This window comes from Nothobranchius furzeri, chromosome 3 (assembly GCF_043380555.1).
Source record: "Nothobranchius furzeri strain GRZ-AD chromosome 3, NfurGRZ-RIMD1, whole genome shotgun sequence".
In the NCBI taxonomy this organism is placed as follows: Eukaryota; Metazoa; Chordata; class Actinopteri; order Cyprinodontiformes; family Nothobranchiidae; genus Nothobranchius; species Nothobranchius furzeri.
Window position 1 is genome coordinate 84,266,010 of NC_091743.1, and position 24,448 is coordinate 84,290,457.

Sequence of the window (24,448 nt, forward strand, 5' to 3'; positions counted from 1 at the left end):
GCCAAGTCCTGTTGAAAGGTGAAGTCTGCATCCCCATAAAGTTGGTCAGCAGCAGGAAGCATGAAGTGCTCTAAAACTTCCTGGTAGACGGCTGCATTGACCCTGGACCTCAGGAAACAGAGTGGGCCAACACCGGCAGATGACATGGCACCCCACACCATCACTGACGGTGGAAACTTTACACTGGACCTCATGCAACGTGGATTCTGTGCTTCTCCGCTCTTCCTCCAGACTCTGGGTCCTTGATTTCCAAAGGAAATGCAGAACTTGCTTTCATCAGAAAACATAACTTTGGACCACTCAGCATCAGTCCAGTCCTTTTTGTCCTTGGCCCAGGCGAGACGCTTCTTGCGCTGTTTCATGTTCAAGAGTGGCTTGACACACGGAATGCGACACCTGAATCCCATGTCTTTCATGAGTCTCCTCGTGGTGGTTCTTGAAGCGCTGACTCCAGCTGCAGTCCACTCTTTGTGGATCTCCCCCACATTTTTGAATGGGTTTGTCGTCACAATTCTCTGCAGGGTGCGGTTATCCCTAGAGCTTGTACACTTTTTTCTACCACATTTTTTCCGTCCCTTCGCCTGTCTGTTAATGTGCTTGGACACAGAGCTCTGCGAACAGCCAGCTTCTTTAGCAATCACCTTTTGTGTCTTGCCCTCCTTGTGCAAGGTGTCAATGATTGTCTTTTGGACAGCTGTTAAGTCAGAAGTCTTCCCCATGATTGTGGTGCCTTCAAAACAAGACTGAGGGACCTTTTAAAGGCCTTTGCAGGTGTTTTGAGTAAATCAGCTGATTAGAGTGGCAGCAGGTGTCTTCTATATTCAGCCTTTTCAGAATATTCTAATTTTTTGAGATACCAAATTTGGAGTTTTCATTAGTTGTCACTTATGAATATCAAATTTAAATGTAATGAACATTGGAAATACATTGGTCTGTGTGCATTGCATGAATATAATGTACAAGTTTCACGTTTTGAATGGAATTACTGAAATATTTTCAACCTTTTGATGATATTCTAATTTACTGGCCAGCACCTGTACACACCAACACAAAGGAAATAGAGCAGATGATTGGCATGTATCTGAAGATGGGTCTTGTCCAAATGCCTGGAATTTGCATGTACTGGGAAGCAGACACACGATACAGTCCAATCTCAGATGTAATGTCACAAAACAGATTCCAGTCTCTGTTGACATCATTACATTTTGTGAACAATCTAACTGTGTCTGAGAAGGAACAAAATGCTGACAAACTCTGGAAACTCAGACCATGGCTTGATGCTTTCAGAGAGAAATGCCTAAAGGTGGTCCCTGAAGAACAAAACTCTGTTGATGAAATGAGGATCCCTTTCAGGGGGAAATTCAGCAGCATCAAACAGTACATGCCTGGCAAGCCAAACCCATGGGGCTTCAAATACAAGTTACCACTGAAGTCCTGCCGCTGGTACCTTTATATCTTCTGGCACACCATTATCCTAGCTGTGATCAATGCTTGGCTCCTGTACAAAAGGGACTGCAATGCCTTGCATATTCCAAAGTAACTGGTGCTAAACAGGAGACTGTTTCAGGCCCAGTTGGCATCATCTCTTCTCCTGATTGGCACAGGTGTATCAGTGCCAAAGCAAGGGCGACCATCTTCAAGCCCAGTGTCATTGAGGGGGAGCACGTTGACTTCCCACAACAGGCTGTTCACAGATGAAGGTTCTCCAGCTGCCAAAATGCCCAAAAAGTCAAAAGCACATCCTCCAAAGGAAGTTCGCAAGGACATGATCGGACATTTTCCCATCAAAGACGACAGAGGACGGTGCAGAAACTGTGCTAAAGGCTACACAAACACGCTTTGCAAGAAGTACAATGTCCGCCTCTGCTTTTCAGAGCAAAATAACTGCTTTTGGGACTACCAAATGAAACCTGCACATTTGTGTGTTTTTTCCTTCAGAATTTCCACATAGAGCCTGGTTCAAATAGTCCTTTTTTTGTAATAAATTGTTCATAAAAAATATTTTTTCTCTTATGCCATTGATTTTGTGTAGATACATAAACTTCTGTTGGCCTTTATGTGCAGTAATGTACAAATAAACTTTTAATTGTCACTTACATGTGTTCAGATTTGTGAGTGATTTCAATGAAATTCTGCTACCCTACAGGCCCATTGTTGAAATTTTACAACATGCCCCCCAAAAGTTACTAAAATATCATAATTTAAAAAAAAACACTGATTTGTGCATCACAAGCCTCCTAGAACATGTGAAAGGTAAAAAAAAGATTTTGCAGTTTTTTTCTATATTTGGGTTTCTGGGAGATATAATTGATTTACAGTGATCCCTCTTTTATCGCGGTCGATGCGTTCCAGACCTGGCCGCGATAGGTGAAAATCCGCGAAGTAGTGACACCATATTTACAGTACAGTACTATATTGAATTATCGTATGATCACATTCTCTTTTTGTGGGTAAAACTCAAGAAAAAAATTTTTTTACTTGTTTTTTTTATAGTTTTATTACAAAAAGTGCATTTTATGATGAAATTGATGAAAAAATAACAGGAATTTCTTGATATTTTGCCTAGAAAAATACCGCGAATCAGTGAAAAATACCGCGAATTGGCGAATTTCCCTTGAATAAGGCTCCAAAGAAAAAATCCGCGAAGTCGTGAATCCGCGATAAACGAACCACGAAGTAGCGAAGGATCACTGTAATACTTAGTGTGGAGGCCTAACGCTGTCATTTAATGTGGAGTGTGAGAAGGTAGTGTAGCCAGAAGGTCTTCAAGATGAAAGAATTGGAGGCAAACTGCAGAACGGTGAAGTTTTTTGCCTTGGGAGCCGATATGCTACCCAGGCTTTTATTTCATTGCTTTTTACAAGTCAGAAAAAGGATCCCCTGAGCCCCCACATGGCTTCTTTTAAAAAGCATAGAAAAAATATCACACCTGGGAACAATCAGCACCAATCAGCCTTACTCCAACAATCAAACCCAAAAGGAAATAAACATCCAAATAAATGTACCTAGGTTTGAACATAAACAAAAGACAAAGCTATTTCTAAAGTAAGAGAAACACTTTTTAACTAATACTAAAGAAACAAATCCCACTTCATTTGGTTTGTCCAAATGAAGTAACCAATCAGAAGATGATCCAGAGAGGTGGTACTGGGTGGGCCCCCCTCCCTCCCCTCACATCCTACTCTGGATACAAAGAAAAACATTAAATTCAAAAGGGTAATTACATCAACATACAGTGAAAACACAGTACATCAAAACCAGTGCAATATCCACATTTTAATCTGGTTAAAATATCACATAGCAAAGTACATTCAGACTATAGAAACTTATATTAAAGGGACGAATGGGGAATACCACACCATCACTGCCCCCCCCCCCCCCAAGCTTGTTACTCCTCAAAGGAATGAGAACGAAAGTCTGCAATAATATTTTTCTTTCCTGCCTTCTATTGAATCTTAAAACAGTATGACTGTAATGATAAATACCATCTGGTGATTCTTGCATTAGACTCCCTCATTTTATACATCCATTGCAGTGCTCTGTGATCCGTTTCAAGGAGAACCCCCCCAACAGGTAGTACCTTAAGGAGTCCAAGGCCCATTTAATGGCCAGTGCATCTTTCTCTATAGTAGAATACTTCACTTCCCTGGGAAACAGCTTTCGGCTAATGTCCTTGCACAAATACAGCGCCCAGTCCTACTCCTGAACTAAATGGGGAGGAAAATCTGGACATTGCAGCACAGGTGCATGACACAAACGGTTTTTCAGATCATTGAATGCATGCTCACTCTCCCCAGTCCAAATCACTTGGGACATGACTTGTGAGTCAGATCACTCAAAACAGCTGATCTTGTTGAAAAGTCAGGAATAAACTGACGATACCAGCTGGCTAAACCTGAAAAAGATTGTAGCTTCTTCTTGGCTGTAGGCAGTAGGGGTTGTATGAACTAGTCGACTAGTCAACCTCACTGCTCTGTAGTGACTTTTTATGCTTGTCATAGACTAGTAGCTGTCACGTGATAATGACCTGCAAGATGCAGTCCTCGGAAAAGACAGAAGGTGTCAAGCTCCTGCGCGTCGGGAGGCGACGCGCTGTGCCAGAGCGTCGGTACTGACACCCGCCGTAAAACGGACATTTGACCAAATTGTGACCTTTATCCTATTACAATTTAACCTTCCCCTCACCCCATCCTAACCTTAACCAGCTTGCGCATGCAAAGCTCTGATTGTTGACGCGCTCCAGACATCTGCGTCCTGAGCACGGCCACAGTAACATTATCAAATTAGGTGTCGCCACCTCAGAAACAAATTTAACATGCGATCGTTCATGTCAGCTCATTTCCTTTTATGTTTTCTGTCTTTTATTTGTGCCTGATGCGTTTTGCTGCTGTGGAGCGGGGCGCATCACCCTGTCCACCGGTGCGGCCGGCGCGCACCCAGCTGTTTTTGCGGTCGGTAGATCTTTTAGAACTGCAGTTCAAAGGTAACTCATAAGGTGGATATATATGAACCCAGGTAGCAGTTTTTCTTTAGGATTGAGAGGAGATGCAGGAAGATAATAAACAGGCAGGACAGAAAAATAATCAAATAAAAACAAGTTAGTTTTTGTACCTGGTGGTTGCAACAAACAGACACCACTGAAGGTAATCAGAAGTGAGGAACAGAAAATGAAATTATTATTTTAATGTTTAGAGCAGCAGGAACTCCGAGAGGCTGCAGGCGCATCAGTGAGTTTGCGGCCGCTGCGCAGGGGGAGGGGGTAGAGGGCTGAAGCAGAAACTACCGTTTAAAAAAAAGTGTGTTTAACTTAGAAAATGTGGGCACAATTTTAGTTGTCAAAAAAACCTCCAGCGAACCAACTGACCCCCCCCCCCCCCCCCGCGCCGCTTCAGGTGTATGACGTAATCAACGACTAGTCAAAGTCGACTTGATTTTCATTACTTGACAGTCGACTTTAAAAAAAGTTAAGTCATGCAGCCCCTAGTAGGCAGTGAACAGGAAGCAATGCTCTCCACCTTACTCACCACTCCATCACATGGAGTCTGACAGCAATACAAACAGCAGAAGGCCTCTGTTACAGGACAGAGGTCGTGTTGCCTGCATGACTCAGCAAAATCTACCTTTTATTAACTTTTTATTGGAGCATTTAGGAGAGGAGAAGTGGCAGCTGATCTAAACCGTTTAGGTTTTGTCTCCTGTAGGAAGCTTAAAGAGCAAATTGCAGGTTGAATTTTTCTAATTCATGTAAAAGGCTGTACATAAAATCCTATTTGAAATGCATATTGTGGATATTTCGTTTTAAAAAACGTAACGGCAGAGTTTTTCTAGTAAAAAGTGGCCTTACTGGTCTTGCAAGATGGCGCCCATGAGTGGTTGTGCATTTGCTAGGCTCCTGATCTTTTGTGGTTATTTGTTGTTTTTTATTGTTTCTTCTTTATCTGGTGCGGATTCCCTGCTAACATATGATCGAGACTTACTATTGTCGATCAGATCCACAATGAGCAACCTCCAGAACTCCAATACCGGACCCGCTTTCCCACCGTCACTGGAAACTGGCGTTAACCCAGGTGTCGGCCGTCTGTTACCTGTCGGCCTGCCGCTGCCCCGGAGGCCATGAAAGAGGAAACGGGGGAAGAGAGCCGGCTTCTTCGTTCAGCTTCAAAAGATCCTGAGAGGCGAAGCTCTACCTGATTGCTGCTCCGCGGCTGTGACGTGGCGGATCCAACAGAAACTCAACGGAGTTGGGCTGATCTCGCTGCTCACTGGAGCCCCCGATGCAGGATGCTTCCTGAAGGTGTGGGAGACAAAGAGCCTCCGCGGGCGTAGCCTGGAGTCGCTACGTAGCTTAGCCCACAAGCTGACCGCCATTATGGAGCCTGCGGCACACACATCGTCCGATTTCTCTGCGAAAATGATGATAATTAATGCACGCCCCATCACCAACAAGTCTCACATCCTAAACGATCTGTTCTGCACCAAAAATTTCAACTTTTAATGGATTTCTGAGCCGTGGCAGCGCGAAAATCACGTCACTCATCTCCGTGAGCTCTGTCCTCAAGACTGCTCTTTCTTCTCTGCTCCATGGACCACAGGCCGCGGTGGAGGAACAACTGTTATCTTTAAAAATCACTTTTCATGCCAAATTGTATCCTCAAGCTCCTACCGCTCATTTGAGATAATCATGATTACAATTGGTCGAGTTCTACCAGTTTATAAGATTCTGGTCTATCGCCCACCTGGATCTACTTCATCCTTCCTGTCTGACTTTCAGGATCTCCTATCTTCAACTATTAAACTAGAGAGGTTAATCATTGTTGGAGAGTTCAACATCCAAGCTGAGGATCTATCTAACAGCTCTACTAAGCCCTTTTCAGACTGACATTCTTGAACATTTGCGGACAATTCAACCCGGTTTTTAACCGGAACTGTGTTTTCAGACACACCACTTTTGTACCGGAACTTGTCCTTTCGGCTGCGTTCACACAGCAGGGAAAAGTTCCAGATGTCTGACGGCGGCGGGGGGGGGGGGGGGTGGGGGTGGGGGAGAATCGGACTTATGTTAAGAAGAAGAAGAAGAAAATATCATTTCTATTGCACCTCTCAAGATAAAAATCACGAGGCGCTTAAGCATAATTCTGCGCACACGAAGACGCATAAGAGACCTGGATGATGAAGCTCAATGGTTAAAGGAATCACTGAAGCGGTGTGAAGCGCTCCGTCGCGCGTCTAGGCGGTACCGTAGGAGGCGAGCTGCCGTGGTTCGCCGCATGCTACAGCAGCGAGCTACCTAGGTGCGCACAGCGTCCCCCGGTCCCCTCCTCCTCCCCCTCCCCCTTGTCCGGAACTTTACCTCACCACCAGTCTGAAGCAGCCACCCTGTCTGTAACAATTCCGGACCTGTTACTAGAGGCTTCGTCCGGATAAATTCCGGAACACGGTATCCGGATGTTTGTATTCAGACACAAAGGTCTGAAGGGGGCTCTAGAGAGTTCCTAAACATGATGAACTCTTAACTTCTCTCAACACATGTCTGGTCCCACTCACAGAGCAGGCCATGGCCTGGATCTGGTCTTTTCCTACGGACTTCTTGTTGATAAACTGCAGATAAATGATGTTGTGTTCAGTCACCATAAGTCAGTTCCTTTTCATATTAACCTAAATTCTGAATCTCTTTTACCAGACTCTGCTAAGCAAAGACGTATTATCAACAGTTCTACCATTTTAAATTTCTCCTCCCTCTTTGACTTTGTACCTCCTTCTGATGACGTAGAGCTCCTTACTAAAGCCTTGTTTATGCTTCTACGTCAGCTCCGCAAGGAACAGACACGCACGGATTGACGGAAGCATTTTGCTCTCATACTTCTCCGTCTCCTGGAGAGTGTTGCAAAGCAATTCCCCGGCAGGACCACAGAGGGCGTAGCGCTGTTCTGTGGCATCATGTCATGGATCGGTCCAAGATCGTGTGTTTATATTGTGTTTTTTGTGTATATAAGAGACTTTTAACACGGACATATTTGTCTCTCATTCTCCCACCGCTTCATGCGCTCCCCACCTCTAAACCCACGTTTCCTGTCATTTCCGTCCACAAATAAAACGCTTGATGCGCATCTTTTCACTCGGTGGAAGAGGACAGGTTTGGTTGCTCATTGCGAATATTTAAAAAAACTTCTCGAGTCATACAACAAAGCTGTAGGAAATGCCAGGTCTTCTTTCTTCAGCAACGTCATATGCCAAAATAAGAACAATCCTAAGGTTTTGTTTGATACCATCTCCAGCATCGTTTCTTCTCCTCCTCAGCAGGCTCAGCTATCTTCAGCTGATGATTGTAACATTTCTCCACTTTTTTGCAAACAAGGTGTTGAATCTGAGATCCAGCATTCCACCAGCTCCCCCCATCAGTGAGGAGGCCCCTCAGTGCTTCGAGTCTTTCACCTCCTTCTCCCCAATCACACTAAATGACTTAACCTCAGTAATCACTCAGATGAAGCTCTCATCATGCTCATCAGATGTGTTAACTCCCTCTATCTTAGTCGGGTCCCTTGCCTCTATCAGTCCATCTCTGTTGACTATAATCAACAGCTCACTGTGTCAAGGCTGTGTTCCATCTTACTTTAAAAATGCAGTAGTGTCTCCTCTCTTAAAGAAACCCAACCTTGATGCCAGCTCCACCAGTAACTTTAGGCCCGTTTCTAAGCTACCTTTCATCAGTAAAGTACTTGAGAAGGTTGTTGAAACTCAACTCAGATCCTGGCTTTCTAAGTCAAAGATCTCGGATCCCTTCCAATCTGGCTTTCTGAAGTAGCACTCAACTGAGACTGCTCTAGTAAGGGTGCATAATGACCTAATGGCTGCTGATGCTGGGAAATGCTCTGTCATGGTCCTGCTTGACACTGTAGACCATAACGTTCTACTGAACAGGTTAAATGCTCTGGCTGGTATCTCCGGTTCTTCGCTAGACTGGCTGTCCTCTTATCTCACCAACAGAACATTCGCAGTGAAGTCAGAAACCTTTTCATCAGACACCATCTCTCTAACCTGTGGGGTCCCACATGGTTCAGTTCTAGGGCCGCTACTATTCGCGTTCAATATTCTTCCTCTAGCTGGCATCATTCAGTCTTTCCCTGACATCTCCTACCACATCTACGCTGACGATATTCAGCTCTATATGTCCTTCATGCCACACCAGTTGGACAGGCTGGCCACCCTTGTACTCTGCCTGACCCAGATCAGTAACTGGCTGTCCAGCAACTTTCTTGTTCTCAGCGCCAACAAGACAGAGACCCTGATCGCTGCACCCCTGGAACTTCAGCCAAAAATCGAGCAAGAAATTGCCTCCTTTTGCCCAGCAGCCAAGTCCAACATTAGAAATCTGGGAGTTATTTTTGATCCAGTTTTAAGTTTAGACTCACACGTCAAAACCATCTCCTGCTCTTGTTTCTTTCACCTGAGAAACATTTCAAAAGTTTGTAAACTAGTTTCTATTGCTGATCTGGAAATAATCATCCATGCCTTTGTCTCATCACGCTTAGACTATTGTAATGCTCTTTTAACTGGTCTCAGCAAAACCTCCCTGTCACGCCTTCAAGCCATCCAAAAGTCAGCAGCCAGACTCCTAGCGAAATCCAGCAGACAAACTCACATCACTCCAGTTTTACAGTCCCTCCACTGGCTCCCGGTAGAATTTAGAATTCAATTTAAAGTATTACTGCTGACCTATAGAGCTCTTAACAACCAGGCTCCAAGCTATCTATCTGAGCTTTTATCCCCACACACCACCTCTCGGAACCTTAGATCCACATCTGAAAACCTCCTGGCTGTTCCTCGCACCAAACTAAAAACCAACGGGGACAGGGCCTTTCAGACTATTGCCCCAGACTTTGGAACAGTCTGCCTTCAAAACTCCATCCCTCCAAAACTTTAGAGGTCTTCAAAAAACATTTAAAAACTCACCTTTTAATTCAGGTGTTCCCCCGCTAAATATTCTGAAAGATGGCTTTGTCTTTGTTCATACCTTGACTTTGTTGTTACTCCTGATTTTGTTTACTATTTTGTCACAGCTATTGTTTTTGTAGCGATAAATATGGATTTATATTTATATTCATCAAATGTGGTGTAGACTTAGCTTGTCTTCGTCGTTTATAATTTTATGTTAAATAACTTGGGGCACCACCCAGTTTTGTCTGTGTGAACTGGGACACTGGATTTAAAGGGACATTATGGAAGTTTGACAGCCAAAACATGTATAGAAATAATAAATGTCTTCTTCATACGTTCTCCTGCAATGCCCTGGTCCTGTAGAATGAGCCCTGGCATTTTTACTGTGATTGCCTGTTTTTCTGTAAAATCACAGAAAAAGAGAGATGCTCGGGTCGAGCAGGCTGCTTCATGCGCGTTCACGCTCAGGCATAGCCCGTAGCATTTACTATCCGCAGCTTTAGCAGCAGAGAGTGAGAGGCAGTGCCACTTTGTCGCTGTTCCTAACGCCTAGTGACAAAGCTAGCTACATTTCTGAGGACCCTTAGCTACTTTCTGTAGAACTTTCTTCTAGATATTTCCTGCAAATTAGCAACAAAATAGCCATTTTCGCTCCGAACCGTTCTTTGAACGTTGTTTCAGCTGTCATCAAGAATATAAATGTTACAGGTACAAAAGACGTCACTGGCGCTTTGGCTCATCTAGTAAGTCATCGGACTCTTGTGCTGAAGACCTGGGTTTGATTCTGGATGTGAACATAGTTTATTTAGAGTTTCTTTTTTACATTAATGGTATATTTTTTACAGTAAGATGCCCAAATTCTTATTTGAGACTCGCCGAACGGCATTGAATTCACAGATAAGAAAGATGTGGGTTCAACTTTCATTTTGGAACAATTTTTCAAGCAAGGGAAGGGAATGATCTGAGCATGCAGGAGGACTGACCCATCATAAACCTTTGTCGGCTGTGCTGAAGAGAAAGGTACAGAACCAAATTATTTAATTAATTAGCTGCGCGTTCTCCTGTCCTCTGCCCCCCCCCCCCCCCCACACACACACACACACAAGGGACTGTCTCAGCTGTTATTTTCGTTAAGGAGTGTGCACGTACAGCTTGCGCGCCTTGTGCACGAGCCTACTATTGAAGCTGCCGTTACGCTTTTGGCCTGAGGAGGCAATTGCGAGCATAAAAATTCAAAAGTCCGTAAAGTCCCTTTAATAATCAGTTGTACGTTCTACTGAATCATCAACACATTTCATGGTACAAGGAAATGGCTCAGGGGGTACACAAGACTAAAAAGGTTGGGAAACACTGTCCTACAGAGATGTACTGTTAACAGGAATGTGCTGCTCAGAACTAATATTGAGTTTATTCTGGAGGAAAAGTGAGTTTCCTTCACCTGACCAGTCATTACTCAGCCAACTCCTGTCTGCTGCCTCTCTGTCAGCTCCACGGTGCCGCCGTCACCACGGTGGAGGGCATCGGCAGCTCCAAGACCAGGATCCACCCAGTCCAGGTCAAACCTCTCTCTTTTGAAAACACACATTTTTTTTCTGTAATAAAAATTTTTTTGCTCAGTTCTAGTTCATCTTCTCTATTTCTAAATAAACCTCTAACTCTTGATATTTTATCACTTTAAGTGTGTACGAGGACTGAAGAGTAAAAACCAAACTCTTCCAAGGTTTTTCTGTACTTGTAGAAATTGAATAAGTGGTTTATTTAAAATTAAATTAAGTTGCTGCCTGGTGACTGAAGATGTTTCTTTCTTTCAGAATCAGACATTAGTTTCTGCTATTCCTCAGCAGTTTGCTTTTCATCTAGAATAATTTTTCTGGAGGATTTCAGTGAAAAAATCTGATCTCTACATTTTAGAACCATAAAACCAGAACTGCTGGATTTGTCATGATCAGTTCAGCTCCAGATGTTGTGATTTCAGGAGCGGATCGCAAAGGCTCACGGCTCCCAGTGTGGCTTTTGCACTCCAGGGATGGTGATGTCTGTGTACGCACTGCTTAGGAACAAACCTCAGCTGACCATAGAGGACCTCACCCAAGCTCTGGCAGGTATGTTTACTTTTATCAGCATAACAGAAATAGTAAAGTTGCAGCCAGCAGCTGGTTAGTGTCACCACAGTAACATCTATGGTTCATTAGGGCTACCATACTAACCACCTATGGCTCGTTAGGGCCACGGGGCCACTGTGGTCTACATTTTTTTAAGCCAATGGAGGAGTGGCTAAATTGCAGTTCCATCCTCTTCCACTAGGGGATGGCAACAGAAGTGAGCAAATCCTCATTGACTCCCATGTTAAAAATGCCAATTTCACAGCAGAAATAAACACGTTTACAGCCTGGTTCAAAACCCCATTTTTAATTTAATAGATCATGACAACTCTGGGGGGGGGGGGGGGGTGTCATTTAACTGCTTGGTCAAACATGTTTGTGGGGCTGCTGGCTGGATAAGAAAATTCGAGTGGATGGGCTTTACTAGGAATGGCTATTTCATTTAGCAGCAAACCGTCTTTCCTTGCTAAGTTTAGACTGTTCTCCTGCCATCGCCATCAACAGAAAGTTGTTTTGGGAAGTTTTGTAAAGAAAATGTGAACTTGGCGCTATAATATTCAGAGGCGAGAAAGACGGGACCTTCTTTGAACATACTGCGATTCCAAATGACACGACCGGGAGCCCTGGCCTTGGCACAGTCTATTTGTTCCTGTGAGAAATCTGGCTGCCGCATTTTGTACCTTCTGCAAATGATTGAAGGAGAGCACCTGTGAGAGCAGAGTTGGCATAGTCAAGTCGCAAGGCAATACATGCATGGATAACGGATTCTAAATATGGTCTCCTTAGGATGGGGTTTAAGCATGTTATGTGACAAAGTTGAAAAAACAGGATCTCACTGTAGCATTTGTCTGCTGGGTCATGGGCGGATCTGTATCAGGTTTAACCCCAAGGCTAGTCACACCAGAGCTAAAGGTCAGGGAGGGGAAAGTGAATGAAGCAGATGTGTTATTATCGAATCGTGGTTTAAAAATAATTGCCTCGGTCTTGTCCTCATTTAACTGGAGGAAATTGGTAGCAAGTCACGCTGGGCTGCAAGGCACTTTAGGAGAAGATGGGTGGAGCCAGTCTGATTCAAGGAAAGTAAATCAGACTGTTGTCAGCACGCAGATGATAGTTTACCCCATACTTTGTGAGAATAGTGCCTAGAGGGAAAATGTAGATAGAAAAAAAGAGTGGACCAAGTATTGATCCTTGTGGAACACCCCAAGGGAGTGGAAGGTAGGGAGAGGAACCATCACCAATATGGATACTAAAGCAACTGTCCGACGGATATGATCTAAACCAGGGGTATTCAGTTCCAGGCCTGGAGGGTCGGTATCCAGCAGGTTTTAGTGGTTTCTCTGCTCCAACACACTTGATTCAGGGGTTTAATCACTAATGCAGCAGCTCATCAGGCTTACACTAACACAAGTGAATGTAATTAGTTACTTTCTACCTCTGCATATTATGCATATAACTCTACAGCTACTTCTCCTCTCCCTCAAAAATGACAGATCTGAGGTAACGTTTTTGAGATATTTTAGTTTATTTGTGTTTCTAGCCAGCTAGCAAACTACTAAAAAAAAAAAAACAGGAATCTTCACCCAAGGCTTGGTTTTCTGAGCTGAAGATTTGTGTTTTATCACCATAGCTGCAATACACAGAAAAAAAAACATTACTAACTAATACACACACTTTAAATGGCCTGTATTTGATATAGCGCCTTCCAGAGTCCTAGAACCCCCCAAGGCGCTTTACAACACAATCAGTCATTAACCCATTCACACACACATTCACACACTGGTGGGGATGAGCTACAATGTAGCCACAGCTGCCCTGGGGCGCACTGACAGAGGCGAGGCTGCCGAGCACTGGTGCCACCGGTCCCTCCGACCACCACCAGCAGGCAACGTGGGTTAAGTGTCTTGCCCAAGGACACAACGACAGCGACAGACTGAGCGGGACTCGAACCAGCAACCTTCCGATTACGGGGCGAGCACTTAACTCCTGTGCCACCGTCGCCCCCTTTAGCCTCAAGCTTAAGGAGGAGATTCAGCTGCTAGAGAGAAAACAAATATGGCACTTTTCCTGTTACTATCTTCAATTAAAGTAGTTGTCATGTTGCGTAAAATGTTTAAAATGTAAGCATGCATGAAAGGACATATGTGATGTTAATAACCTGAAATGTTTTTAGTTTTTCCTTTTATTTTAATGAGAGGGGGACACAACATATCAGTTTATATTGGTATTGGAAATGAAGAGTCAGACTATTTAAGATATCGGTCAAAAAGCCGATATCGAGCATTCCTAGGCCACCAAGGTAACAACCTGTGTCTTAAAGGTTCATCATGGTAACAACATCTCACTCATTAAGGCTACCACAGTTAATTACTCAGGAATGGGTTGTCATGTTATGAGGTAGATGCTTAACCCAAGACATGCAGAATCGGAGACCAAGGCGAGTATAAAAGTAAAAAAAAAAAAAAGAAAAAAAATTTGATCAGGAGAACTAAGGGCGCACTGGGGTCCAGCGGATGAGAACCAGGAAGCGGCGTCTACAGGGAAAACAGAGGTGAGTATGGGAGATGAAGTCTTGAGGGAATTGTTTGGAGCCGGGACTTACTATGCGGAAGTGGAGTAGGAGAATGAAGGGGGAGTGAGCCGGGGTGATATCCAGAGCGAGTTAGCAGTCCAGGAGGATGAGTGTTTGGCGGATTAAGTTGAGGAGGCTGACTCGGAGAGGGAGCGTGAGCGTGGTGGAGAGCAGGTCGGCTGAATAAGAGGTGATACAGGAACGAACCGAAGAACTTCTTCCAGAGATCGCAGAGTGTCCAAAGATGCAGCAAACTGAGGTAATCAAAGGGTTAGCGGAACTCGAAGGGCTAGAGACTAACAGCTAGTAGTAATCATCCGGCGTCGCACCATGATCACCCTCCTCCTTATAAAGCCGGCCCGCTGATGAGGATCAGCTGTTGCTCCCTCTCCCGCAATCAGAACTCAGAGATTGTGAATGGAGTGAAGAGTACTCACCCCGGCTCATGACATGGGTGTAATTTGGGGTGCCCCCCCCCCCCTTACTTTTTCCAAAGTCAATTTTTGTCGTCCAAAAGCAATATTACGCTATAATAAATAGGCTGGTTGAGCACTAGGGCCAAGAGTTCAGCTAGAATCTGATGAGCTCTATTGATCAGATATTCAAAAAATAAGTGTAAGATGGTGACAATGAGTGGGAATGAAAATGGCTAACAAGGTGAAAAACAAAGTTGAATTAAAAGTATTAATTTTTAGTTTTACTGCCACCTGTGCATTCTTGACATTCCAAAAAAGAGCCTCTAGGCTGTAGTTTCATACATAATTTAGTATACTTACTCTAAAGACACCCCCCCCCCTCCTGTTGTGTGTCCCCCACTTCTAAAGTCAAGACTACGTCCATGTCCACAGGGCTGCCTCAGTGATATTTCCTAATTGTTATTATGTTCTCAGTTAGCTGTCCCTGGGGTCATGCCTTAAGCCCTGGGTTGTGTCTGTCAGGCTCAATAGCACATACATTTAAAGGAAATTTCCTGTGCAATGTTTTTGTTTCTTCTAAGAGATGATGACTTTCTGTCTGGTAGTCTTGTTTTAAACAGGTCCAGCCTCGTTCTCAGTGTGTGGTTTTGCTTTCCAGGTAATCTGTGCCGCTGCACCGGATATCGACCCATCGTGGACGGCTGCAGAACCTTCTGCCAGGTCTGAGTTTCATCGATCAGGAATCATGAACTGTTGGCGGTAATGTGATTCTGATCTGTTTTTTTTTCCAGCAGGAAGCAAACTGCTGCCGATCCAACGGTGGAACCAACTGTTGCCTCAACGGAGAAACAAATCCAGACCAACCTGAGGATGTGAATTTCCTTTCTTCTCCTTTAGAGAATCTGTTACTTTACATCCAGTCACGTCTCTGTTCTGTTGAATTCTTCCTCTAAGTTGTTAATAAATCCAGCTGGAACTTGTGATTTCTCACAGGAAAAGCCACAGCTATTTGACAAGGAGGAGCTGCTTCCTCTGGACCCGACCCAGGAGCTGATCTTTCCTCCAGAACTGATTGTAGGTCATCAGCAGCAGCATCAGCTGACTCATTAAACAATAATCTGATGTCTCTTAATTACATCTTTCACCAGCTGATGGCACAGACGTCAAAGCCACAGACGCTCAGATTCTACGGCGAGAGGATGACCTGGGTGTCCCCTGTCTCGCTGGAGGAACTGGTCCAGATCAGAACCAGATACCCGGGGGCTCCTCTGGTTATGGGAAACACCAACATAGGTTTGCAACAAATTCATAATTAATTCACTCCCCATTTTAAACTGAGACCCTCATGGTTCTGGTTCGTCTTTGTGTTGAAGGTCCAGATATAAAATTCAAAGGCGTTCTACATCCAATGATAATCTCTCCCAGCAGAGTCCAGGAGCTGTTTGAGGTCTCTCAGACTCCACAAGGTGGGCCCATCTCCTCCAGAATAAGCATTCAGCGTCTTTAAGTCATCAGAGTTGACCCCCTTGTTCCCCAGGTCCATTTGGCCCCTGGTTCTTCTTCAGTTCTTGAATGATTTGTCAGATTTTCCACAAAACTTGTTTTTTTTTTCCATTTTCCCATGAATAATGTGTTCTTTCAGATTGACATTTCCATTTTATTATAAATCAGTTATTTTAATGACCATGAGGAACTCAGCCTGCAGTCGTTTGACATTTTTTAAAGTAGAGAGATTATTATGTCTCTCATGACACTCACGTCATTATTCCAAATTCATTTTAACAAGTTTTCTTTTTTTATAGGTCCACAGATTTGTTTACTTGTTGAACTGGTTTCAGGTGTTTGGGTCGGAGCGGGCTCCAGTCTGTCCGAGGTCCGATCTCTGTTGGAGAGACTTGTTCTTCAGTTCCCAGAGGAGAAAACCGAGCTGTTCAGAGCCCTGATCCAGCAGCTGGGAACACTGGGAAGCCAGCAGATCCGTAATGTTGCAGTGAGGAATGTTTTCTTTGTCTCACTTCAGTTGAATTTGATTCAGACTAGTTTATTTTTCCAACAAGAATTCCAAAAGCACCTCTAGCTTCCATACAACCAGGTCCTTCAGTCCAATCCATCCCAGTTTATCTCAGTTCATCCTGTTTAATCCAGTTATTGTTCAGTATTATACAGTCTGGTTCATTCCAGTTTATTCCAAGTTGTCTAAATACAGTTCATGTCAGTGCTGTTAGTGTTAGTCAGATAATCCCATTACCTACATTCTAGGGCTGGGCAATGAATCGAAAATTAATCGTAATTGAAATTTCTGACTTTTACCAAAATAATTGTTCCCATGTCAATAAATTTGATAATAAATACTGAAAAGATGTGTGTAGGTTAGTAACATCCATGCCCCTTTAAGAAGCTGTACCACCTTGAGTCACGTAAAAATGTGACTAACCCTTCTTTCCACCGGAGCCGTCAGCAGCACGTTACTGCAGCAGCACGTCTTGCTCGCGTAAGCTGCTGCTTGGCCCTTCCCACGAGATGCGAAGCAGCAGGGGAGCAGCTGTCACCGACCGAGCACGAAGTCACACGAGTGACTTCGTCAGTAAACACAACAACAAGCAGGAGAAAACTACAACATGGCTCCAAAAGGTTTGTGTTTTATGTTCTGTCCGTTTTATAATCGCCAATACGGACCTGAAAAACAAAGGAGATCGCTAGCTAGGTGATAACTTCTCACGGGGCCGCACAGTTAGTAACTGTTTTTTAAAGTAAAGCAACCGGAAGGCAGTAAGTTTCTTTATTCTGAAAATGTCGGGAAGCTTCGCTCCGTTTCCGCGTCCGATTTCCTGTATTTCCTTCCCCAAAAATGTCGAACTTGACCCGTTTCAGAGGCGTCGCGCGTAGAAAATAGAACCGGCGCGTAAGGACCGCGACATGCTGCTCCCGAGACGCGGCCGACTCGCGCTGCTGATGGCTCCAGTGGAAAAGGTTCTGTTGACCACAGCGGTTCCTATCAGCAGCTATGACGTGCTGCTGCAGTAACGTGCTGCTGACTGCGGAAAAAAGGGGTCAACGTAACCCATGGGACAGCTCCATCTAGTGGACAACTTTTGTTTCTGCGCATGCCTGTAGTTATCGTCCATTTATCGTTATCGAGGTGAAATCCTAAATATATCGTGATATTGATATTAGGCCATATCGCCCAGGCCTGCTTCATTCCAATTGAAGGGATTTTTTAAAACCAGTTTAACCATTAATTTTGGTTATAAAGCAGTCTGATCTGTCTAATTCAAATTCACCTAAATACAGTTCACTTTAGCACAATTGATTAAAATCAAATAACTGATGTATTTAGTTTATATTTAAAATTGATTCTATTGAATCTATTGTAAAATTGTTGTAATCTAAAACAAAAATCCACTTTTAAATGCTATTCATAAAAAAAACGTCTTGACTTCCTGTGTTGGAAATAAATAATTTTATTCAGAAAAAACTTACATTTTGCAGAGAATAATGATGACTTTTGGAACACGATTTTAAAGTGCCAGTGTGTAGTTTCCTGGCTCTAAGGGCCAGTACATACATTTCAGAGTAGTTTTACACCATATCACTGTCGCTAGTAAAAATAAAAAACATTACAGTAAATGTTACCTGTAGGGATGCACCGATCCGATCACATGATCGAAAATCAGGTCTGATTGTGTGATTTGTAGGAAAAAAAACTGACCCTGCTCAGTTTGCAGCAGCAATTGAGCTAAGCCAACACTAAAAAATACATCAAGAAATCAAGAATTAGTCCACGAACAGCAAAATGCCAAGATGGCAGCATATTGACCACACTAGATGAGCGTCCGTGGTTGCAAACGTCGGGTGCAGTCTCCTTCAGTCGCCGTATGATCTGTTTTCTCTTCCTACATTTACAGACGCAGACGCTCTACAGGTGTTGTGTCAAAAAAAGTTACTCTGCTGCTGACCGTCATGCACCATCCCTGTCACTGAAGACACCCACACACTCAGTACACGATTTAAAATAAGAGTGACGAAGCTACTTCAACATTTATTCTTAATATTAACATGTTTGTTATTAATGTCCTTCCTAAACGAGTGATGTTTTATACAACTACATGACTTAAATACAGAACAAAACTTTAAAGGACAACTTTAGTGTGTTAGTTTCCGATTGAGACTCTGTATCGATAGACCTTTGACTCGGAATCGGATCGGGAGCAAAAAAAAAAAAAAAAACGTGATCTGAACATCCCTAGTTGGAGCAGAAAGCATGTCAGCCCCAATAGAGAGAGAGTAACATTGCGTCTAATATGGCGTTCCCCAAAGACGCTATCCAATATACTTGAGGCCCAATTTTAATGGTTATACGTTATGAAGCTGCCACTTTTTCCTATAACTGGACATCATTTTATTCTTTTTCAACAACGCTTGGATGGATATTTCCAGAGGTTAATGGTGAAAACTACACACTACCACTTTGACTTTCAGACATGTCTAATTCTGAGATCTTCTTCAAATAAAAAAACAGAACCAGTCTTTATATTCCTATATTTGAGTCTCTTTTAGTGAAAGCATTCATCCTAACTTGTTCCCTACTTTTAGTCTCTTGGAGGAAACATTGCAAGTGCATCCCCAAACTCAGACCTGAACCCCGTTTTAGCTGCTGGGAACTGCAGAGTCAGCATCATCTCCAGTGGTTAGTCAACTCCATTTTTATTGGTTGTAGGCACTGACTCTAAAGGACGAAAATAAGAACGTTGGTTTGTCAAGCAGCAGAAAGATAAACGGGTGTGAATCCTGCAGGAGGAAGACGAGAAGTTCCCCTCAATCAGGATTTCTTTGTGGGATTTGGTAAAACCGCCCTAAAGCCGGAGGAAATCCTCATCTCTGTTTTCATCCCATTTTCAAGAAAGGTTTGTAATTCCTTTTTAAAGGGGCCAAATCATGGAAAATCCACTTTTTTGGAGCTTTACCATGTGACATTGCTACTTCATCATGAAAAAAAAAAACCATTTTTGGCTGGAGTCATGCATTTTCCTAGCCTAGTGAACTAGACCAAACTCTTGCTTTGCAAAGATATCTATTGGTCCACAATGGTAGGCCAATCACAGTGCTCTATCGGCTTTGTGGGCCAATCAAAGTGGTCTATTGGTTTGTTGGGTGGTCTGATGTAATGGAGCGGCGCAAGATGGCGTAGACTCATTTGAAAAGGCTTTTACATCAATTTGGACTTGGGCTTTATTAGAATCATGAGCAGATAGATGCATTTGCCCTTTATTTAGAGAAAGCATGTATTTTCTCCTTCTTCAACAGCAGACTGCCTCTTTTACCGGCATCCGTTGCGGTGAGTACGTCAGGTTGTTTATTGTCCAGTAGCGTGCAGAGATCATTTGAAAGTTAACGGTAGGATCCCCACGACCGAGAGCTGTCAATGCAGCATTCCCAGACAAAAAAATTAGTTTATTTAGTCTGGCTTGCCAGGCTAGCATTTTCCTGTTTCAGTTGCAAATTGTAAGTTTTACTTTGAAAATCTTGTAAAGCGTCAATGGAAACTAGTCTCATCATCAGGCCCTGCTCCTCTCCCAGAAGCTAGTCTCTGGTCTGAAACCTGTCTCCCCTGGCCAACACAGGTTATGTGGCTTAGGTGACAAGGTTCATGTAGCAGACCTGGTAGTCCAGTGATTAGAGTGCTGGATGTCTTAACCACAGCAACTGACAGCCTAAGATGCTGTTGGAGTCGGAGGGGCCGTGGGCGGAGTTTCACTGAAACTAAGTGTTTTATTTGCAGGTATTAATGCTGACAAAAATGACTCGTATTTAAGATAAATGACATCTCAATATTGCCAACAGTAATATTTGATCATAGAATGTGCCTACCTTTGCTCTCAAAGTTTTAAAATAGGATGATATGGAATAAATCTTTGTTCTCTTTTTTGGATCTATTGGCTTTGGGTATTTTGTGATTATTGGTGCAGTTCCATGGTTGTCCTGCAGGGGGAGTTCGTCCATGCTCTTCGACACGCGCCCAGGAAAGAAGCCTCTTTTGCCACGGTGACGACCGGAATGAGGGTGTATTTCTCTGAGGGATCCAGAGTTGTTCAGGATGTCAGTTTGTACTTTGGAGGAATGGGTCCGACCACCGTTAGCGCCGACAAAACCTGCAAAACCATCGTGGGAAGGTCAGATTCTGTTGATTTATTATTTAAAACCTCTAGTAATGTGTAGCAACTATCGTCATCTAGAGGTCAATGATTTTTTTATGAATAATAATAATATTGACTGTATATTTGGTTGCCCAGAGGTAGATCCATATATGAGATCCCGTTTCCCTGCTGTTAATCCTCTTTTGTGTTTTTTATCAATTTCAGCATTTATTATAAATAAGTGGAAATAAATTAGGCTCAATTTCGCTCTTGTTCAGGCCTTGGGATGACCAGACCCTTGGTCGGGCCTACGACGTCCTCCTGGAGGAGCTAGTTCTTCCTCCGTCAGCTCCAGGAGGGAAAACGGACTTCCGTCGGTCTCTGACTCTCAGCCTCTTCTTCAAGTTCAACCTGGGTGTCCTACAGAAACTCAGAGAAATGGTAAAACACCCAATCCTTTTCAGTTCTAAAGGTTTCTAACTAGATGTTTGACTCAGAGTGGTTATCTTGACAGAATGTGATCAGAGACGAGCTTCCTGAAACATTCCTGCCTTTACCCAGCGATCTCCAACCCAGCCTGCAGGAGTTCCAGGTTGGAACTTTACCTTCATCGCTTTACATTGCATCGATATCCAATAAGTCTGACTCCTCCTCTTCTTTAGCACGTGTCAAAGGACCAAAGCAATCAGGATGCGGTTGGACGTCCCATGATGCATCGCTCTGCCATCAGCCATGCCACGGGCGAAGCTGTGTACTGCGACGACATTCCCAAAACAGATGGGGAGCTCTTTCTCGTACTTGTCACCAGCTCTCGAGCTCACGCTGAGATCACGTAAGTGTGAAACCGCCTTTCTTCCTGTTCCGCCTCTTAGTTAGTGTTATTATTTTATTTACTTTACCAGAGCGCTGGATGTGAGCGAAGCCCTGACGCTCCCTGGAGTTGTTGACGTCATCACAGCCAAAGATGTTCCTGGGAAGAAAGCGCGCTCCATGTTTGGTTATGAGGAGGAGCTGCTGGCTGTGAAGGAGGTAAAACCTCATCAGAGTAGAGCATCGACAGCTGGAAACAAACTCTACAGTCAGATGTTGTTGTGCTCAGGTGTCGTGCGTCGGACAGATGGTGTGTGCGGTGCTCGCTGACACAAAGGTGCATGCCAAACGAGGAGCAGCAGCCGTGAAGATAACCTACAAGGACCTGCCGGATCCAGTTTTCACCATCGAGGTGTGTTTTTGACTTTAGCTCACTCGGGTTTTTGCTCTCAGCTCATCTGTCGTGTCTCGGCGTCAGGACGCCATCGAGAAGTCGTCTTACTTTGAACCTCAGAGACGGATTGAAAAAGGAAACGTGACGGAAGCTTTTAAAAGTGTCGACCAGGTTCATGAAGGTAAAGTTGTTGCTTTTTTGATTCAGGAAATTAATCTGTGGTGATGGACTCACTCAGGTTTGTTTGTTTGTTTTCTCAGGAGCGATTCGGATTGGAGGCCAGGAGCATTTCTACATGGAGACTCAGAGCATGTTGGTGGTTCCTGTTGGTGAGGAGACGGAGTTCAACGTCTACGTCTCCACTCAGTGGCCCACCTTAATCCAGGTACACACAGGGGTTCTACTTGTTCCTCTGCATGAGTACCTTAGTAGATGTTGAGCAGTTTTTCGCGTTGTTGTCCTGTTGAAAGATCCAGTCCCGGTGCAGCTTCAGCTTTGTCACTGATTCCTGGACATCCACCACCGTGTTTTACTGTAGGTAGCAGATGTTTTCGTTGGAATGCTGTGTTCTTGTTCCTCCATGCATAACGCCCCTTGTTATTCCCAAAAAACTCAGTTTTAGTTCCATCAGTCCACAGCACCTTATTCCAGAATGAAGCTGGCTTGTCCTGATGTGCTTTAGCAAACCACAAGCAGCTCTGTTTGTGCTGTGGGTGGAGAAAAGTCTTCCTCTATAGGGATGGGTACCGTTGACATTTGAATCGATTCGGTACTAATTCCCAGTACCTAGGAATCGATACCGGTATTTAACGGTACCAATTTTCGATACTTTTGAGTGTTTAATATTTTAATTCTCTTTTATAATCAAATATATTTTTTCTCAATATATAACAATATTTGATAAATATCACGATAAATAACATTCAACTGTTTGTATTTTAACATCGTCCTTGTAGTTTTATAACTGATAATTGAACTGAAGCAAACATCTTTACTCTGAACTAAATTTACTGTGTATCTTCATTCCTTTTGCCGTCCTTTTTCATTTGATTTTTCCTACTGGGAAGTTAGAATTTCCGAGGAGAAAGCGAACGCACCATTAGCTGATAACAATGGTGGCAATGGAAGCTAACATATCAAGCTAACATTATATTAAACAGTTTATTTAGCTGCTGGAGCAGATTAAAACGATGATGCCTCACACTTAGATCGTTGTCGCTGGTTTCATCTTCACCCAATCACCCGTCGCATTTAGTAAAGTGAAGGCAAACTTTAGAGCGCGTTCATGTTCTTCTAGTCAGAAATTCGGAGTTCCGAGGAGAAAGCGAACGCACCATTAGCGAAACAGAAGCTAACATATCAAGCTAACGTTATCTTAAACATTTTATTTACCTACCGGAGCAGATGAGGATGTCTCATTAAAGGGCCATTCCCATCTGTACCGGGTCGGCCCAGGCCGGGTAGCCCCAGTCGGCCCCAGCCTGGCCCGGTTGTTTCCACACATCCTTGCTTAGGTATGCAAGGAATGCAGTCAGAGACACTTTCAGCTTCTGGGTAATCAGCATGATAATGAATGATGATGAATTGAGCATGTCTTAAGCCCATGTGGGCTAATTCTACCCACCATTCAGAGGCTTGCTCTAATGGAAGGTGTGAATTTGCTGTCAGCAGTGGGTGTGTTGGCCCTGGTCGGCCTGAAGCAGACCCCCTCGAGAAGAGGGCTGAGAATGAGCCTTGGTTGGCCCGGGAAAATTCCAGGCCACCCAGATATGTAAACAACCTACGCTGCCCGGCCCGGGCCGACCCGGTACAGATGGGAATGGGGCTTTAGATCGTTGTCGCTGGTTTCATCATCACCCAGTTACCCATCACATTTAGTGAAGTGAACCCAAGCTTTAGCGTGTGTTCTTTCTACCATGCTGCTCTGTTTACAACTGGCTCGCAGCGACCGGTAACATAACGCTCTTGCAGCTGTCTAAGAAAGTTCTCGTTATGAAGGACGGGTACCGAGACGAGGCACCGTTTGAAATGACGTGAATCGCTGCTCGGTCGGTACTGTGGAATTCGTTCAGTACCTTAAAAAGTCCCGAATTCGGTACCCATCCCTAGTCCTCTGCATAAATGTCACATACTGCATCTCCTTGTGTAAAGTGGACCGACTAGTTCAATGATGCACTGTAGGGGTGGGATTTGATACATGGCGAACGATTCATAGGAATTGAAAGAATGGGAACCGGTTCTTAATAAGATCCTGTTTTCGATTCTCAACCCTAAATTGCACAGAGACTCCATCTGCAGCAAGATGATGTTGTAGGTCTTTGGTGCTGGTCTGTGGGTTGACTCTGACTGTTCTCACCATTCTTCACTTCTGTCTATCTGAGATTTTACTTGGTCCTCCACTTGGAGCCTTAACCCTCGGGGGTCCATGGACACGTATCTGCGCCTTTTGAGCAGGTCTGATTTGGGACGCTGTAGCAGCAAGACAGTGGCAGTTCTACATCGAATTACTCCCCGGGCGAGGCCCCTTTTGAGCGCCCCCCAACCGCCCCCCCCACCACCACCACCACACAACCCCACCTGCATGA

General features: G+C 44.0%; 1 protein-coding gene across 3 annotated transcripts in view; it reads left to right on the top strand.

The window, feature by feature from the left end:
• aox6 (aldehyde oxidase 6) overlaps positions 1-24,448 on the top strand; it is a 45,082-nt gene that overhangs the window by 5,298 nt on the left and 15,336 nt on the right. The window contains exons 4-21 of one of the 3 annotated variants that reach the window (XM_015958044.3): positions 10,882-10,990; positions 11,411-11,537; positions 15,184-15,245; positions 15,317-15,397; positions 15,519-15,599; positions 15,674-15,818; positions 15,899-15,991; positions 16,364-16,515; positions 19,119-19,212; positions 19,320-19,429; positions 20,511-20,695; positions 20,938-21,100; positions 21,174-21,251; positions 21,322-21,491; positions 21,562-21,688; positions 21,759-21,881; positions 21,948-22,044; positions 22,124-22,248. In XM_015958044.3, coding sequence (XP_015813530.3) covers positions 10,882-10,990; positions 11,411-11,537; positions 15,184-15,245; positions 15,317-15,397; positions 15,519-15,599; positions 15,674-15,818; positions 15,899-15,991; positions 16,364-16,515; positions 19,119-19,212; positions 19,320-19,429; positions 20,511-20,695; positions 20,938-21,100; positions 21,174-21,251; positions 21,322-21,491; positions 21,562-21,688; positions 21,759-21,881; positions 21,948-22,044; positions 22,124-22,248 — 2,122 coding nt within the window. The remainder of the gene's footprint in view (positions 1-10,881; positions 10,991-11,410; positions 11,538-15,183; positions 15,246-15,316; positions 15,398-15,518; positions 15,600-15,673; positions 15,819-15,898; positions 15,992-16,363; positions 16,516-19,118; positions 19,213-19,319; positions 19,430-20,510; positions 20,696-20,937; positions 21,101-21,173; positions 21,252-21,321; positions 21,492-21,561; positions 21,689-21,758; positions 21,882-21,947; positions 22,045-22,123; positions 22,249-24,448) is intronic. The other 2 variants (XM_015958045.3, XM_070549653.1) reach the window with 2 other exon arrangements.